Genomic DNA, 16,476 nt, shown 5'->3' with positions numbered 1-16,476 from the left:
GTAAGATGACAGCATTTTTCCTAGCAGTTGAAAATATAGTGTATGTTACTGCCTATGCACATATGAGTCTTACTTATGTGTAGTTTTCTTTAATACTTTGTCTTATTCAAGAAAATTTTTGTTCGTGCTCTTTTTTTTCTGATAGAACAAGAGTAAAGCCAACATATGCAAAGCCTTGAATAATATATTTAATATGGTGCTAGTTTTTGTGGCCTATTATTCAGTTTTCTGTACTTGTTCGGGGGAGGGATGGACAGCTGTCAAAGCTAAAATTTAGAAGAAATGATTAATGTACATCAATACTAGTGGATGACTCTTATCTAAATGTAAGATTTATGATTTTACTATTGAATTCTGTCTTTATTACATCATCAAACACTCTGTCAGCCTGACCATGTAACAGATTCTGCTTTTTTTCTAAAATCATTTAGTGGAGGCTTTAGCTTACTTTTTGGTGTAATAAGAATCTCTAGTGAGGGCAACTGCACTTGAGTTAAATCATTAGTTTGAGAGTAGTAGGATAGACATTAACTAGAATTGGGGAAATATTCATTTCTTTGAAGAAAGATTATAAACACAAGTAATTAAGGAAGCACATCTTCATCTTTATATTCCCCAGAGTGCCTTGCACTCAGTAATTGAGTTGAATTGTTCTTAATGACAATACCATGACTTAGAATTTCTCTATATAATATTTATACATTCAGTGAAATAATTGTTTTCTCATGAATTTCCTTAGAGCTTAGGTTTTGAAGCTTCTTTGGTCAAAAAGGATCGGTCAGCAAGCCACCTGGACCATAAACGAGAAATAAGACAGTAAGTGCTTTTGGTGTGTTAGTAAGAAACAAGTGCTTTTGGTGTGTCAGTGAAAAACAGATTTTGACTCCTTGTTATAAATTTAACATCCTGTTGGCATGTTAGTTTTTACAGTGGCATCCTTATGTCGGGTGGAGTAGTCACAATTTGTATTTCTCTGTAGTATGTAGACTCTTTTACCATAAGCTACTTATTCAAATGATTTTTCTTTTCTACGTGAGGTGGAGACGGTCCTTCCTTGTGAGCCTCTTTTTCTGTATTCCTGTCATGGGGCTGATGATATATATGATGGTTATGGACCACCATCTTGCAACTCTTCACCATAATCAGAGCATGAGTCAAGAAGAAATGATCAGCATTCATTCTTCTTCTATGTTCCTGGAGCGCCAGATCCTGCCAGGACTGTCCATTATGAATTTGCTATCCTTTTTGTTGTGTGTACCTGTACAGGCAAGTGAAATGTTAGCAAGGATGTATGTTAATAATGTAAAACAGTAAAATGTGACAGGAAAGGCTATTTTCAGTTGCAAAACAGGTATTAGTCAGAAGTTGGATCATTTTATGCTGTGGATGCTTTATAAAAATAATCTTAAACTGAGTGCTTAAAGTAGATAATAAATTCCATTTAACTCTTAAGGATACTATTTAATGGCAAAGCAGAGAATAAGAGTTCAATTCATATTTAGATATGAATTTAGCATTCATATCTGCTATTGTATATAATTGTATATTTAAAGCTATAATAAAATAGATTATATTTTATTTATCTGTATTTGCATTTAATATTCCATATTAAATATATTAAAATTAATTATATTCACATTATTATATTAAATGTTAATTATTAATTATATAAAATAAAATAATGGTGGCAATTATAATATTATGTTATTATTTTTATTATTTCTCCCTAGCACTGAAGTTCATTATTTTCTGTATGTTTTCAACTCTTCTTTTGAGATAAACTTTTACTATAGAACACTTCTATCTAATAAATCTATTCCTTTTTCTGATTCTTATAAAAAGTTATGATGATTTTAAGAAAATCTTAGTGTGTTTCTCTATACTAATGAAAAATAAGCTTCTCAGTTATGTATACCAATGAAAACAGCCAGCAGTTCCAGTAGCTTGTGATATACACTTAGGTTGAATTTTGGATAGGGGGAACAGACTTTTCCATAAAAAACCCTTGTCAAAAAATGTAATTTTTTTTCTTAGTTCTTTTTTTTCTTAGTTCTTGTTTTTGCTAGCATCTAAAAGAATAATCCAAGAATTATCTTTCTTTATATTATGGAATATCCATTGAATCATAGAGGACAGCTGCCAAGAGCTTCTACAGCAATTTGAATCCCTGCATGCACATACCTGCTAAAATACGGACACTATTGTTTCAGCTTAAAATCTTTCCTTAGTGTTGCTGGAATAGATAAAAGTCAAAGGAAATGAACATTATTACTGTATCTTTGTTACTGAGATAAACATTTGGATTTCAGCATTTTTTTAAAAAGCATAATTATTGTTTCTGTATTACAGTTTTTTGGAGGCTGGTACTTCTACATTCAGGCGTATAGAGCCCTGAAGCATAAAACTGCAAATATGGATGTACTGATTGTGCTGGCAACCACCATTGCTTTTGCCTACTCTTTGGTTATTCTTCTGGTTGCAATGTATGAAAGAGCCAAAGTAAACCCTATTACTTTCTTTGACACACCTCCTATGCTATTTGTCTTTATTGCACTAGGCCGGTGGCTGGAACATATAGCAAAGGTAAAGTAAGAATGGATGACGTTTTTTAAAATCTTGGGTAGATAAATGATTGTAATATTTTCGAGACCAATTATTGGAAATATGCATTTTTATACAGTTAACAAAAGAAGTACTTCTGTTTTGGTAATATTTTAAGTTAAATTTTCCTTTAGAAGATTTACCAAATTTATGGAATTAATACTGTAGATAGTATAGTACATCCATGTTCATTTAAACATGAGATTTAAACAGACATTTGATAAATATTTATTTATATCACATTGTTAATGGGAAAATTGATGTGACCACAGGATTTAAAATAATGATGGAAAGAATATTCACCCATAATCCCATACTATAATGGAAATTACTTTCTAATTCTGCTTGAGATACCTTTATATTTTAGAGTGGCAAACATAGTATACATACCAGTTTGTATCCTTAACATTATACAGCTTTTTCCCCATTTTGCAGTCTAGATAATTATTTGGTATTTTCTGAATCGTATTCTGGCAAATCATTGTGCTGTCACTCAACTAAACCATTCCTGTTTTGTTCTCAGACTGTTTCCAGTTTTAAATTTTAGATAATCTTGCATTAAACATATTCATGTTTAATAGTAATTTCTATTGAATTAGTATCTTAGGATAAATTATAAAGTATATGAGTAAAGAGCATAAATCTTTTTATGGCTCATGCTACAAGTTGTAACAATTTTTTTAATCAACAAGAGTATGTTAGTAAAGTAGTTTTACTACAACTTCATTGGCATTAACTCCTGTATAAATTCTTGCTAAATTAGTATGCATTAAATGGTATCATAGAGTTGCTTTCTTTTGCATTTCTTCTATTAATAGCAAGGATAAACATTTTTCCACATATCAGGTATTTTATTTCTTCTTACATGAATTTCCTAATCATGTCCTTTGCTCATGTACCTGAGTTCTTGATGCTTTTCTTATTAAGTTACATTATTTATTTATAAATTATGCCTAATAATATATTTTATATTTTGTATACTTCATATTTTTGAAGTGAAATATTTTCTAATTTGAACTCATTAATATTCCTAAAATTATCTCTTGGGTAAATGTTAAGTATTATATCTTTATTTTAGGTAAAACCTGAGATTTTTCTTCCTTAGCATTGTTAACATGTTTGTTTTTTATTTATAGGGCAAAACATCAGAGGCTCTTGCCAAGCTAATTTCACTACAAGCTACAGAAGCAACTATTGTAACTCTTGACTCTGATAATATTCTCTTAAGGTATTTATTTTCATTCTTCCCCTTCTCTTTTTAACTTCTTACAAAAAATATCAAATATACCCAGAAGTAGAAGAGTATAATGAACTCACATAATCTATCTCCCAGATTTGAGTTATTCACATTTGGACAGACTTCATCTAAATATCTTTCTGTTGTTGCAGTAGTATTTTAAATTCCAGTCATATTGTTTTACTGCTAAATATTCCTAAAAAAGGACATACTCTCATGTAACTAACTACCATATTGCATTTAACAAAATGAACAATACCTTAATATCATCTCTTATACAGTCTATATTCACATTTCTCTTGTTGTCTCCCAAAAGTTGAAAGTTTCTTTGTTTGAAATAAAAATCAGAGAAGTTCCACATGTTGATGCATTTGACTAACACGTTTCTTTTAATCTAAAACAGCTCTTCCCTCTTGTTCTCCCTCCTCCCTCTCCACCACCCTCCTACTCCCACCTACCACCCCCTCAACCCCCGCCATGCAATTAACTTATTAAAGAATCCATCAATGTGATGTCCTGCAGAATATCACACAATCTGAATTTAACTCTTTGCTTCCTTGTGTTGTCATCTAACTTGTTCTCTAACTCCTATGTTATCTGTAAACTGGAAGTTAGAGCTAAAGGCTTGATAAGATTTCAGTCTTTTTTTTTTTTAAGATTTCATTCTTTTGTATTTCTCATTTGTATATTCATAAAACTAGGTAAATTTACACAATAAATACATTGTTTACCTAAAACTCATCACATTATTTTCTAAACCTTTTCATTTATTCATTCAGTGACTATTCAATAAACATATAGGGTACCTATTTTGTGCCAGATACTGAACTATTCCCCAACAGTGAACAGGACTAACATTGTAGCTCCTAGCTTAAATGTTAGTTCTAGTTTCCATTGGTAGCAGTTCCGGAGCTACAAGCTTGACATTAACCAACAAGCTTGCATGGAAAGATCAGGGTGAGAAACATATTTTCCCAATGCTTTTTATTTTTGTTTTTTAATTATTTTTTTAAAGTTTTAATTATTTATTTTGAGAGAGAGGGTGGAGGAAGGGGCAGAGAGAGAGAGAGGGAGAGAGAGAGTCTCAAGCAGGCTCCACACTCAGCACAGAGCCCGATGCAGTGCTCAATCTCACGAGCATAAGATCACGACCTGAGCCGATATCAGGAGTCAGCCACTTAACTGACTGAACCACCCAGGCACCCCTCAATACTTTTTATTTTAACTCATATGCAGTGAAGAACAAGTGGATGTGGAACTTGTACAACGTGGAGACATCATTAAAGTGGTTCCAGGAGGCAAATTTCCAGTGGATGGTCGTGTGATTGAAGGACATTCTATGGTAGATGAGTCCCTTATCACAGGTATGTTCTTTCAGAGGATCATGACATGAAAGTAAAATGAATCCAAAGTGATAATGAAAAATAGGAATAAAAAGTGGAGAGCTTTTTTGTAGAAACTATGGAATGAGTAAATAATGAGCAAAGAGAATATGAATTCTTTTTAAGACTGTATTAAATCAATTTCTGCAGATTTACTTTGTGTTTTTAGTTATGCTACTGAAAGCTTTTTTAACTGAGGATTGTTTATTACTAGAATGTGTAGCCAAAGGAAGTTTTCTCATTCTGATGTAGAGCGCAAGAGACTTTGGCAGATTTTCCTGAGCAAATAACCTATTTTGTTTTCCTTCCCTAAACACTGGTCTGGTCTGAGCTGGCATATGACTCCAGGTTTTCCACATCAGGGTCTGCTCTAAGAAAGGAGGCCTTGGAGTAGTTTTAGAGATCTTAGCTAACTAAGGCTGATCCAGAACAGAACCAAAATAATACCTTAACCCTCAGGATGATTCCAGAAGAGGCTCAGCTTATGGACTATGAGGAAATAATTTTAGGACTCTGTGTTTCTCAATAGGGTGCTATTGCCAATTCAGATGGGACAATTGTTAGTTCTGGGGAACTGCTTACACATTGTAATATACTTAGTATCCCTGACCCTGGCCCACTAAATTGGAGTAGCAGCACCACATGCTCCACTGGTAGTTATCACAAACAAGAACTCCCACATTTCTAAGTGCTCCTTGGGAACATTTAGAAAACCAATGATCTAAGACTAGGGTGGAGCTTTAAAAATGTCTGCCTATAAGACGTTGTCTTTAGACATGTCTGCCTAAAAACCTTAATAGGCTTTTCCAGTTTAAGATATATATCCCTGGGTTTGGCTCAGAACTGACATAAGGAAAAAGGGAGGGCAACTTTCACCTAGGCATTTGTCCAGATTCTATTTCATGAAGTAAGGATCACTTTTCTACATATTTTTTGACAATTAATGAATAACAGCATGTTTCAAGATAGTATTTATTAATGTTCCCTAAATCTAAATCTGTCTTTACTCCTTTATACAGGGGAGGCAATGCCAGTGGCTAAGAAATCTGGCAGCACAGTGATTGCTGGTTCCATTAACCAGAATGGGTCACTACTTATCCGTGCAACCCATGTTGGAGCTGACACAACACTTTCTCAAATTGTCAAACTTGTGGAAGAGGCACAAACATCAAAGGTAACTTAACTCCCTAGGAGAAACTGAAATAATTTTTTTTAAAGAGTGCTCAGTATAATCCTGATCTAGTTTTTTATATTTTCATTTGATTAACTCTAGTTGCATTAATATGGAGTTCATTTAAATATTTGTGTGTAATACCAAATAATATTCTATTACAAAAAAGAGACCTTGATACATGTGTTGTTGTTATTGTTGTTGTTGTTATCATTCTAGGCTCCTATCCAGCAGTTTGCAGACAAACTCAGTGGCTACTTTGTTCCTTTTATTGTTGTCATTTCCATTGCTACCCTCCTGGTTTGGATTATAATTGGATTTCTGAATTTTGAAATTGTGGAAACCTACTTTCCTGTAAGTGACTTGTAAAAACTCTTTACCATGTGTAAAAAACAGTTGGTGAATCTTTTGCATAAACTATTAGTTGGAAAATAATTTTATAATTACTAGTAACTTTAAGGGCCTGAAGTGGGAGGATAATAACAATAACATTTGCATTTCTAGTACTGAACTTTTATATTTTATACCAGTCTCATTCCAAACATGACTTTGTTTTCTTGAAGGACTATAGATGTATTGAGAAAAGCCTTGGAATCTCAGCTCTGTTTCCAGTATATCATCCAATATATCCTCTTATTTTAACTTTCACAACAAATGCAAGTTATGCATGATGGGTGTTATTAGAATCTCATTTTATAGATGAGGAAACTGAACATCAGTGTGATCTTAAGTCAACTTAATTTCTCTCTGAGCCTCAGTTTCATCATCTATAAAGTGAGATTCTAATAACACCCATCCTTGCATAACTTGCAGTTGTTGTTAAAGTTAGATAAGAGGATATATTGGAAACACTTTGTAATTTATTAAATGCTTTATAAATATAAAGTAATATTAATGTCTGTTCCTCTGTATTTCTATAATAGTCTCTAAAGTATGGTGTCATAAAGTGATAAAGTAGACCTGGCTTGTACCTTATATTAGAGATATAACCTTTAAGTCACTTCTGTTATCCTCGATTTTGTCATCTGTAATGTAGTGATAATAATACCTAAATTGCAAGATTGGAATGAGTGTAGGTGAAAACATGCACATATGACATATATTAAAGCATAAGCTTTAGTCCCTCCCAACTCTGTTCCTATGTAGATAAATATCTCTTAGATGAACACTTAAAGTATTTGAGAACTTTGTGAGAACGTAGCACTGTAAAGCCATTACTACTGAGAAAGTCTTACTTTGTTGTGTTTCTTTATTTTAAAAAATACCATGCTGTACACTGTTTCATGTTGTTTGTCCCTTTATTTATTTATTTATTTATTTATTTGAAAATGTTTATTTATTTATTTTGAGAGTGAGAAAGATAGAGCACAAGCAGGGAGCGGGCAGTGAGAGAGGGAAACAGAGAATCCCAGGGCTCACAGGGACTCAGGACTCAAAAACCACAAGATCATGACCTGAGCCGAAATCAAGAGTCAGACACTTAACCAACTGAGCCACCCAGGCACACCTGTCCCTTCATTTAAAGAACAAGTAGAATCAGGAGAGTGAGGGTGAGATGTAGAGCCTTACTGGGGACCTGAAGAAAAACTTACTGTCAAGAAGGACATTTTGAAGGTTTTGTTGGCTAGAAGAGGTGTCTCTGTGATCTCCTAGATATTTATTGAAGATTGGAAAAGAATTAAATTAGGGCCATGGAAACACAGAAGGTCTCTTTGCCATCTCCATTGATTCAATAGGCTCTTTCCAGTTTGGTTACAACATTGGAGTCATTGGTGCTCCTGAGACAATTATTAAGAATTTTCTCAGTTACTCTTTGGAAAAGAGATTAGAAGACTCTCCCACTCAGGTGGTACTCACTCCCCTCTGGTCCTTGTCTGTGGCAGTCTTCTCCATTAATGGTATGATTGCCTCCTTTTCTATTGGACTTTTGTCAACTGCTTTGGCAGGCGCGATTCAATGCTTATTGTCAACCTATTGGCTGTTGCTGGTGCCTGCCTTACAGGGTTCTCCAGAGTAGCAGAGTCTGTTGAAATGCTGATCCTGGGCCAATAGATTATTGGCCTCTTCTGTGGACACTGCACAGGTTTGTGCCCATGTACCTTGGAGAGATATCTACTACTGTCCTACGGGGTTGTGGGAGCTTTGGCATTCCTAACTAGCTGGGAATTGTTGTCAAGATTCTGGTGGCTCAGATTTTTTGTCTGAAAGTCATCTTGGAGACTGAAGAGCTTTGGCCCCTGTTGTTAGGCTTCACCATCATTCTAGCTGTCCTACAAAGTACAGCCCTTCCACCTTGCCCTGAAAGTCCTAGATTCTTGGTCATTAACAGAAAGGAAGAAAAGACTGCTAAGGAGAACATCTAGTGATTGTGCGGCACCCAAGATGTGACTCAGTCAGGACATCCAGGAAATGAAAGATGAGAGTGCTAGGATGGCACAAGAAAGGCAAGTCACTATGCTGGAGCTATTCAGAGTGTCCAGTTACTGACAGCATATTGTCATTTCCACCATACTCCAGCTCTCCCACCAGCTCTCTCAAATCAATGCTATGTTCTGTTAATAGGAATCTTCAAAGATGCAGATGTTAGGGAGCCAGTCTATACCACCATTGGTGCGGGTATGGTTAATACTGTCTTCACTGTAGTTTCTCTGTTTCTGGTCAAAAGAGCAGGGAGGAAGACTCTACTTCTGATTACCCTTGGATACATGGCATTTTGTTCCATCCTCATGACTGTTTCTTTGTTATTAAAGGACAAGTATAATTAGAAGAGCTTTGTCTGTATTGTGTCTGTCTTGGTCTTCGTGCTGTTTTTTGAAATTGGCCCAGGCTCCATTCCCTGGTTTATTGTGTCGAAACTCTTCATCCATGTACTCCACACAGCTGCAATGGCAGAGGCTGGTTATTCCAAGGGGACCTCCAACTTTTTGGTTGGGCTGCTCTTCCCCCTCAGCTGCATTCTATTTAGGAACCTACATTTTTATTGTATTCACTGGCTTCCTTGTTATCTTCTTTGTCTTCATCTTTTTCAAAGTCCCTGATACCCATGGCAGGACTTTTGAGGAAATTACACGAGCCTTTGAAGGGCAGGTAAAGGAGGCCGGTAGAGCTGACAAAGGCCTCATTGTGGAGATTAATAGCATCCAACCTGTTAAGGAGACCACCACCAATGTCTAAGCCATGCCTCCTTCCTGCCTCCCTACCAACATGAAAAAGCAACCTCTCCCTGAGTGAGAGAGAGACCTCATCAGATTGTAACCCAGAACTGTTTCTGAATACTGCTACTTGATTTCCTTTCTCTTCTTGAGCACTCAGAAGAACCCAGTGCTAGGTTCGTTGTTATCTACAGTGGTTATTTAAAACATTTTATCTCTTGGACATTCTCTTCTGTTTAGGACCAAGTGAACTTTCTTTCATCTCAGGAGTAATTGGCTGGTTGGTGTATGACAACTTTGCCAGCGTTTTCTCCCTTGGGTTCTTGTATTGCCTCAAAAGGGCATATATGAGAGTAAGAGTAAGGTGCAACTTCCCCAACCCCAGATTTACCAGGAAGCAGATGTACGTGAGTGTGGAGGGCATAGAGGAATTAAATAAGAGCACCTTCCTCACTACCATACAACTCTGCAGAGAAAATTAACTTGAGTTTAATTTATTTTATCTTCTAGTTTTATTACATAAATATTTAGTTCTTTAAGTGTAAAGTGATTTTACCAAATAACAAGAAAAAAAGGAAATTGAAGTTAGAGGGAAGCACTTAAAGAGAGGTTATAGGGTAGAAGATTTGATACTGGAAAAGTAAAGGTGCACTAAAAAGGAGCATTTCTTAGGAATGTAATATGTTATTGCAGAGTACATGATATGGTGTATGAGGTTTACACATTGCCTCTTAACAATTTCTGTCCTTCAGGTGGAAACTCTCCAGTTTAACTTCTCAGCAAAGTCATGTGCCTATATTAAGAAGCTACTGGTCTCCTTTGGAACTTTTTTCTTTGTTGAAGATTATATGTAGTATTACTTGAAATCTGCAATTATTACTAAAATAGGCATTGTACTTAATGGTGGTTGATGGATTGGAACTTTGGATGGAGTCCAGAGAAGGGAAGCTAGATCCCTTCTCCCCTCACTGGACCAAACAAGATCTTCCCTTATAGCAGATCCACTTTTATTTTTTAATGTTTATTTATTTTTGGAGAGAGAATGCAAGTGCGGGAGGGGAGAGAGAAGGGGACAGAGCATCAGAAGCAGGCTCTGCACTGACAGCAGTGAGCCCGATGTGGGGCTTGAACTCACAAACCTTGAGACCATGACCTGAGCCGAAGTCAGGTGCTCAATGAACCCAGGTGCCCCAAGACTCACTTTTTTTTTTTTTAAGTACTCTTACCACCTGTCTAGTGGGAGAGTCCTCCAGATGAGCAAGCAAAAATGCTGGTTCTTGGTAGAGGTTTAGTACTTTTCCATTTTGTTTTTTAAGAGATACTATTTATTTTTTATAAATAACTCCATTTTTCCTCAAATTTTTACTTAAATTCTAGTTAGTTAACATATAGTATAGGAGCGCCTGGGTGGCTCAGTAGGTTAAGTGTCCAACTTGGGCTCAGGTCATGATCTTGCAGTTCGTGAGTTCGAGCCCTGTGTCCAGCTCTATGCTGATAGCTCAGAGCCTGGAGCCTGCTTCAGATTCTGTGTCTCCCTCTCTCTCTGTGCCCCTACCCCACCTGTGCTCTCTCTCTCTCTCAAAAATAAATAAACATTAAAAAATTAAAAAAAAAACATATAGTATAATGCTTATTTCAGGAGAATATAGTGATTCATCACTTACGTATAGCACCCAGTGCACATCATAACAAGTGCCTTCCTATACCCATTACCTATTTAGCCCATCTTCTACATCTTTGTAATATAACTTGAAGTCCAGAATTCTGATGCCTCTAGCTTTGCTTTTCTTTTTCAAAATTGGTTTGGCTATTTGGGTTTTTTGGTGGTTCCATACAAATTTTAGGATTGTTTGTTCTAGCTTTGAGAAGAATGCTGGTGCAATTTTGATTGGTATTGCATTAATTATGTAGATAGCTTTGGGTAGCATAGACATTTTAACAATGTTTGTTCTTCCAATCCATGGGCATGGAATGTTTTCCCCTTTCTTTGGGTCCTGTTCAATTTATTTTATAAGTGTTCTATAGTTTTCAGAGTCCAGATATTTTTCCTCTTTCATTAGGTTTATTCCAGGTATCTTATGGTTTTTGGTGCAATTATAAGTGGGATTGAGTCCTTGATTTCTTTTTCTGCTGCTTCATTATTGGTGTACAGAAATACAACAGATTTCTGAACATTGATTTTATGTTCTACAACTTGGCTGAATTCATGTATCAGTTCTAGCAATTTTTTGGTGGAGTGTTTCGGTTTTCTACACAGAGTATCATGTCATCTGTGAATGGTAAAAGTTTGACTTTTTCCTTGCCAATTTGGATGTCTTTTATTTCTTTTTGTTGTCAGACTGCTGAGGCTAAGACTTCCATACTATGTTAAATCGTAGTGGTGAGAGTGGACATTCCTGTCTTGTTTCTGACTGTAGAGGAAAAGCTTCAGTTTTTCCTCATTGAGGATGATACTAACTTGGGTCTTTCATATATGGCTTTTATGATATTGAGGTATGTTCCATCTATCCCTACTTTGTTGAGGGTTTTTATCAAGAATAGATGCTGTATTTTGTCACATGCTTTTTCTGCATCTTTTGAGGGGATCATGTGGTTTTTATCCTTTCTTTTATGAATGTGGTATATCACACTGATTGATATGCAAATATGAAATAACCCCTGCAGCCCAAGAATAAATCCCACTTGATCATGGTGAATAATTCTTTCGGTGTACTATTGGGTTCAATTTGTTAGTATCCTGTTGAGTATTTTTGCATCCAGGTTCATCAGGGATATTGGCCTGTAAGTCTCTTTTTAGTGGGATCTTTGTCTCTTTTTGGAATCAAGGTAATGCTGGCCTCATAGGTTGAGATTGGAAGTTTTCCTTTCATTTTTATTTTTTGGAACAGTTTGAGAAAAATAGGTATTAACTCTTCTTTAAATGTCTGGTAGAATTCCGCTGGGAATCTATCTGGTCCTGTACTTTTGTTTGTTCGGAGATTTTTGATTACAGATTGAATTTCTTTGTTTCCTGGTTATGAATCTGTTCAAATTTTCTATTTCTCCCTGTTTTAGTTTTAGTAGTTCGTATTTTTCTAGGAATTTGTCAGTTTCATCCAGATTGCCACATTTGTTGGCATATGAGTTTTCAAGATATTCTCTTATAATGGTTTATGTTTATGTAGTGTTGATTGTGATCTCCTTTTCATTAATGATTTTATTTATGTGGGTCCTTTCTCTCTCTCTCTCTCTCTTTCTCTCTCTCTCTCCTATTTTTTTTTTTTTTTTTTTTTTGAGAGCAAGGGGCAGAGAGTGAGAGAGAGAGAAACGGGACTCACCAGAGCAGGGCTTGAGCTCACCTGAAGTGGGGCTGGAGCTCACCCGATGCAGGACTTGAACTCAGGAATCATGAGATAATGACCTGAGCTGAAGTCAGATGCTTAACCGACTAAGCCACCCAGGCACCCTCTCTTTTCTTATGGATAAGGCTGGCTGGGAGTTATCAATTTTATTAATTCTTTCAGAGAACCAGCTCTTAGTTTCATTGATCTGTTCTACTGATTTTTTTGTTTCTATATCATTTATTTCTGCCATAATCTTTATTATTTCCCTTCTTCTGCTGGCTTTAGGCTTCATTATTGGGCTTTTTGTTAGCTCTTTTAGGTGTAAGAGTAGGTTGTTTATTTGAGACTTTTCTTGCTTCTTGATGTAGGCTTGTAGTGCAATATACTCTCCTCATAGGACTGCCTTTGCTGTATCCCAAAGGTTTTGGACTGTTATGTTTTCATTTTCATTTGCCTCCATGTATTTTTTTAAATTTCTTCTCTAATTTCCTGGCTAACCCATTCATTCTTTAGTAGGATGTTCTTTAACCTCCATGTATATGTTGTCTTTCCAAATTTTTTCTTGTTTTTGACTTCAAGTTTCATAGCGTTGTGGTTGGAAAATATTCATGGTAGGATCTCAGTCTTTTCGTACTTGTGGAGGGCTGATTTGTGACCCAGTGCATGTCTGTTCTGGAGAATGTTCCATGTGCACTCAAAAAGAATATGTATTCTGCTACTTTAAGATGAAATGATACAAATATATCTGTTAAGTCCATTGGTTCATTGTGCCATTCAAAGCCATTGTTTTCTTGTTGATTTTCTGCTTAGATGATCTGTCCATGGCTGTAAGGGGGGGTGTTAAAGAACCCTACTATTATTGTATTATTATCAGTGAGTTTCTTTATGTTTGTTATTAATTGATTTATATATTTGGGTTCCTCCAAGTTGGGGGCATTAAATATTTACAATTGTTAGATATTCTTGATTGATAGAACTATTAATTATGATATGGGCCTTCTTCATCTCTTGTTATAATCTTTGATTTTTTTTTATTTAAAAAATTTTTTTTAACATTTATTTATTTTTGAGACAGAGAGCATGAACGGGGGGGTCAGAGAAAGGGAGACACAGAATCTGAAACAGGCTCCAGTCTCTGAGCTGTTAGCACAGAGCCCGACGCCGGGCTTGAACCCACAGACCGCGAGATCATGACCTGAGCCGAAGTCAGACGCTTAACTGACTGAGCCACCCAGGCGCCCCTAATCTTTGATTTGAAATCTAGTTTGTTTGATGTAAGTATGGCTACTCCAGCTTTCTTTTGATGTACATTAGCATGATTGGTGGTTCTGTATCCTCTTACTTTCAATCTGCAGGTGTCTTTAGGTATAAAACGAGTCTCTTATAGGCAGCATATAGATGGGTCTTGTTTTTTTAGTCATTCTGATACACTGTGTCTTTTTATTGGAGCATTTAGTCCGTTTATATTCAGAATGATTTTGGTAGATACGAATTTAGTGCCATTGTGTCACCTATAAAGTTGGTGTTTCTGGTGATGCTCTTTGTTCCTTTCTAGTCTTTGTTGCTTTTGGTTTTTTTTCCCCTTTAATATTTCTTGATTGTCTGGTTCAGTTGTCATGAGATCTTTTAGTTTTTGTCTGGGAAACTCTTTATATCTGTTCTTCTATTTTGAATGACAGCCTTCTTGGATAGAGTATTCTTGGTTGCATATTGTTTCCACTCAGCACGTTGAATATATCTTGCCACTTCTTTCTGGCCTGCCAAGTTTCTGTGGAGAGATCTGCTGTGAACCTGGTCTGCCTTCCCTTGTAGATTAATGACTTTTTGTTTTCAGGATTCTTTCCTTGTCTGGGTATTTTGTAAATTTGACTAAGATAGGTCTTGACGATGACTGGCTTTTGTTGAATTTAATGGGAATTCTCTGTGCTTCTTGGATTTTGATGTCTGTTTCCTTCCCAAGATTAGGGAAGTTTTCAGCTGTAACTTGCTCAAATAAACTTCCTGCTCCTTTTTCTCTCTCTTCTTCTTTTGGGACAGCTATGATGTGAATGTTATTATTCTTTATGTTACTACAGTTTAGGCTGAGTTCCCTAAGTCTGCAATTGTGATTCAGTACCATTCTCTCCCCCCTCTTTTCAGCTTTGTTATTTTCAGTAATTTTATCTTTTATATGTGATTCGTTACTCTGCTTTGTCTATCCTGATTGTTATGGCATTCAAGTAGATTTGCATCTTGGTATAGCATTTTTGATTTTGGCCTGACGAGTTTTTAGTTCTTTTATCTCTTCAGTTAGGAATTCTCTAGTGTCTTCTATGCAGTAAGGAATTCTCTAGTGTCTTCTTCTCTAGTGTCTTCTATGCTTTTCTGAAGCCTGGCTGGTATCTTTATAATTGTTATTTTAATTAATTTTTTTTTCAACGTTTTTTATTTATTTTTGGGACAGAGAGAGACAGAGCATGAATGGGGGAGGGGCAGAGAGAGAGGGAGACACAGAATCGGAAACAGGCTCCAGGCTCTGAGCCATCAGCCCAGAGCCTGACGCGGGGCTCGAACTCACGGACCGCGAGATTCGTGACCTGGCTGAAGTCGGACGCTTAACCGACTGCGCCACCCAGGCGCCCCATATAATTGTTATTTTAAATTCTGGTTCAGATATCTTACTTATATCTGTATTGATTAAAAACCTGGTCATTACTTCTTCCTTTTCTTTCTTTTGGGGTTAATTCCTCCATCTTGTCATTTTGTCTAGGTCACTGTTTTTTTTTGTGCGATTGTTGGGAAAGCCTGTTATATTCCTGCTCCTGAGAGAAATGGCTATATTAATAAGAGGTCCAGAAAAATAAAAGCATCCTAAATGTACTGTGCTGTTGTGTTTTGGCTGCTCCTATCTTTAGTCAGTCCTCTGCAGAATTTCTCCTTGCCTGCAGTGGGGGTTGTTTGGATCTTGCCTACTGTGTGGCAAATTTTGACTAGGTGTGTCTCAGTCTCTTTGTTAAAACAAGCCTGATTAAAAAAAAAAACACAAAAACAGGCCAGATCCTATTTCCCCTAGAGCTGAAGTGTTGCAGCACTCTATAATCAGTAGCCTTGGTGAGTGCAAGGGGTTTGTGCTGGTCTTCTTGAGGAGGAGCCTGCAGGGCTTATATTCAAGAGGACTTGCCCTAGAGGAGAAGCACCTGCAGAATGCAGGGGGACGGGGTTTGATATAAGCAGCTCTGGTCTCCACTGGGGTGTGCTGTGCTGCTCACTGAAGTCAGTCAGTACTGATGGGTGGGCTGGGGGAGAGGGGAATGGTGATGGACCTCTCCTCCCCATAGTGGGGAGTTCCTGCAGGCCAGTCTTCAGGTAGCCCTCACAGAAGACCAAAAAGTCACCCCTTTTCTGTCCCTGGCTTCCGTCAGATTTCTGCCTTCACCCTATCTATATCTGAGCTGCCTGCCTGCCAGGTGGCACAGTACTTGTGTGTTTTATCAGGCATGCAGCTGGGTTTCAAAACTTTAAATTTTAGGGACCCGCATGACTTGGACCTGCACTGATCCTCTGGGGGAGGGTCTCACCATACTTTTGCCATTTGTCGGTTTGTCCCATAAAAGTTCTTGCACTATCTTGC

General features: G+C 36.6%; 1 protein-coding gene and 1 pseudogene across 3 annotated transcripts in view; both read left to right on the top strand.

Annotated features, from left to right (window-relative positions):
• ATP7A (ATPase copper transporting alpha) overlaps window positions 1-16,476 on the top strand; it is a 158,358-nt gene that overhangs the window by 108,919 nt on the left and 32,963 nt on the right. For all 3 annotated transcript variants that reach the window (XM_081792925.1, XM_081792923.1, XM_081792924.1), the window contains 7 exons: window positions 740-816; window positions 1,038-1,266; window positions 2,350-2,583; window positions 3,738-3,829; window positions 5,075-5,202; window positions 6,240-6,394; window positions 6,611-6,745. In XM_081792925.1, the coding sequence (XP_081649051.1) occupies window positions 740-816; window positions 1,038-1,266; window positions 2,350-2,583; window positions 3,738-3,829; window positions 5,075-5,202; window positions 6,240-6,394; window positions 6,611-6,745 (1,050 nt within the window). The remainder of the gene's footprint in view (window positions 1-739; window positions 817-1,037; window positions 1,267-2,349; window positions 2,584-3,737; window positions 3,830-5,074; window positions 5,203-6,239; window positions 6,395-6,610; window positions 6,746-16,476) is intronic.
• Window positions 7,458-15,262, top strand: LOC145714404 (solute carrier family 2, facilitated glucose transporter member 3 pseudogene; annotated as a pseudogene).

Source organism: Panthera onca, chromosome X (genome assembly GCF_046562875.1).
Source record: "Panthera onca isolate mPanOnc1 chromosome X, mPanOnc1 haplotype 2, whole genome shotgun sequence".
Lineage (NCBI taxonomy): Eukaryota > Metazoa > Chordata > Mammalia > Carnivora > Felidae > Panthera > Panthera onca.
The sequence above is the reverse complement of the archived record's forward strand: the minus strand, read 5'-3'. Positions and strand labels throughout refer to the sequence as shown.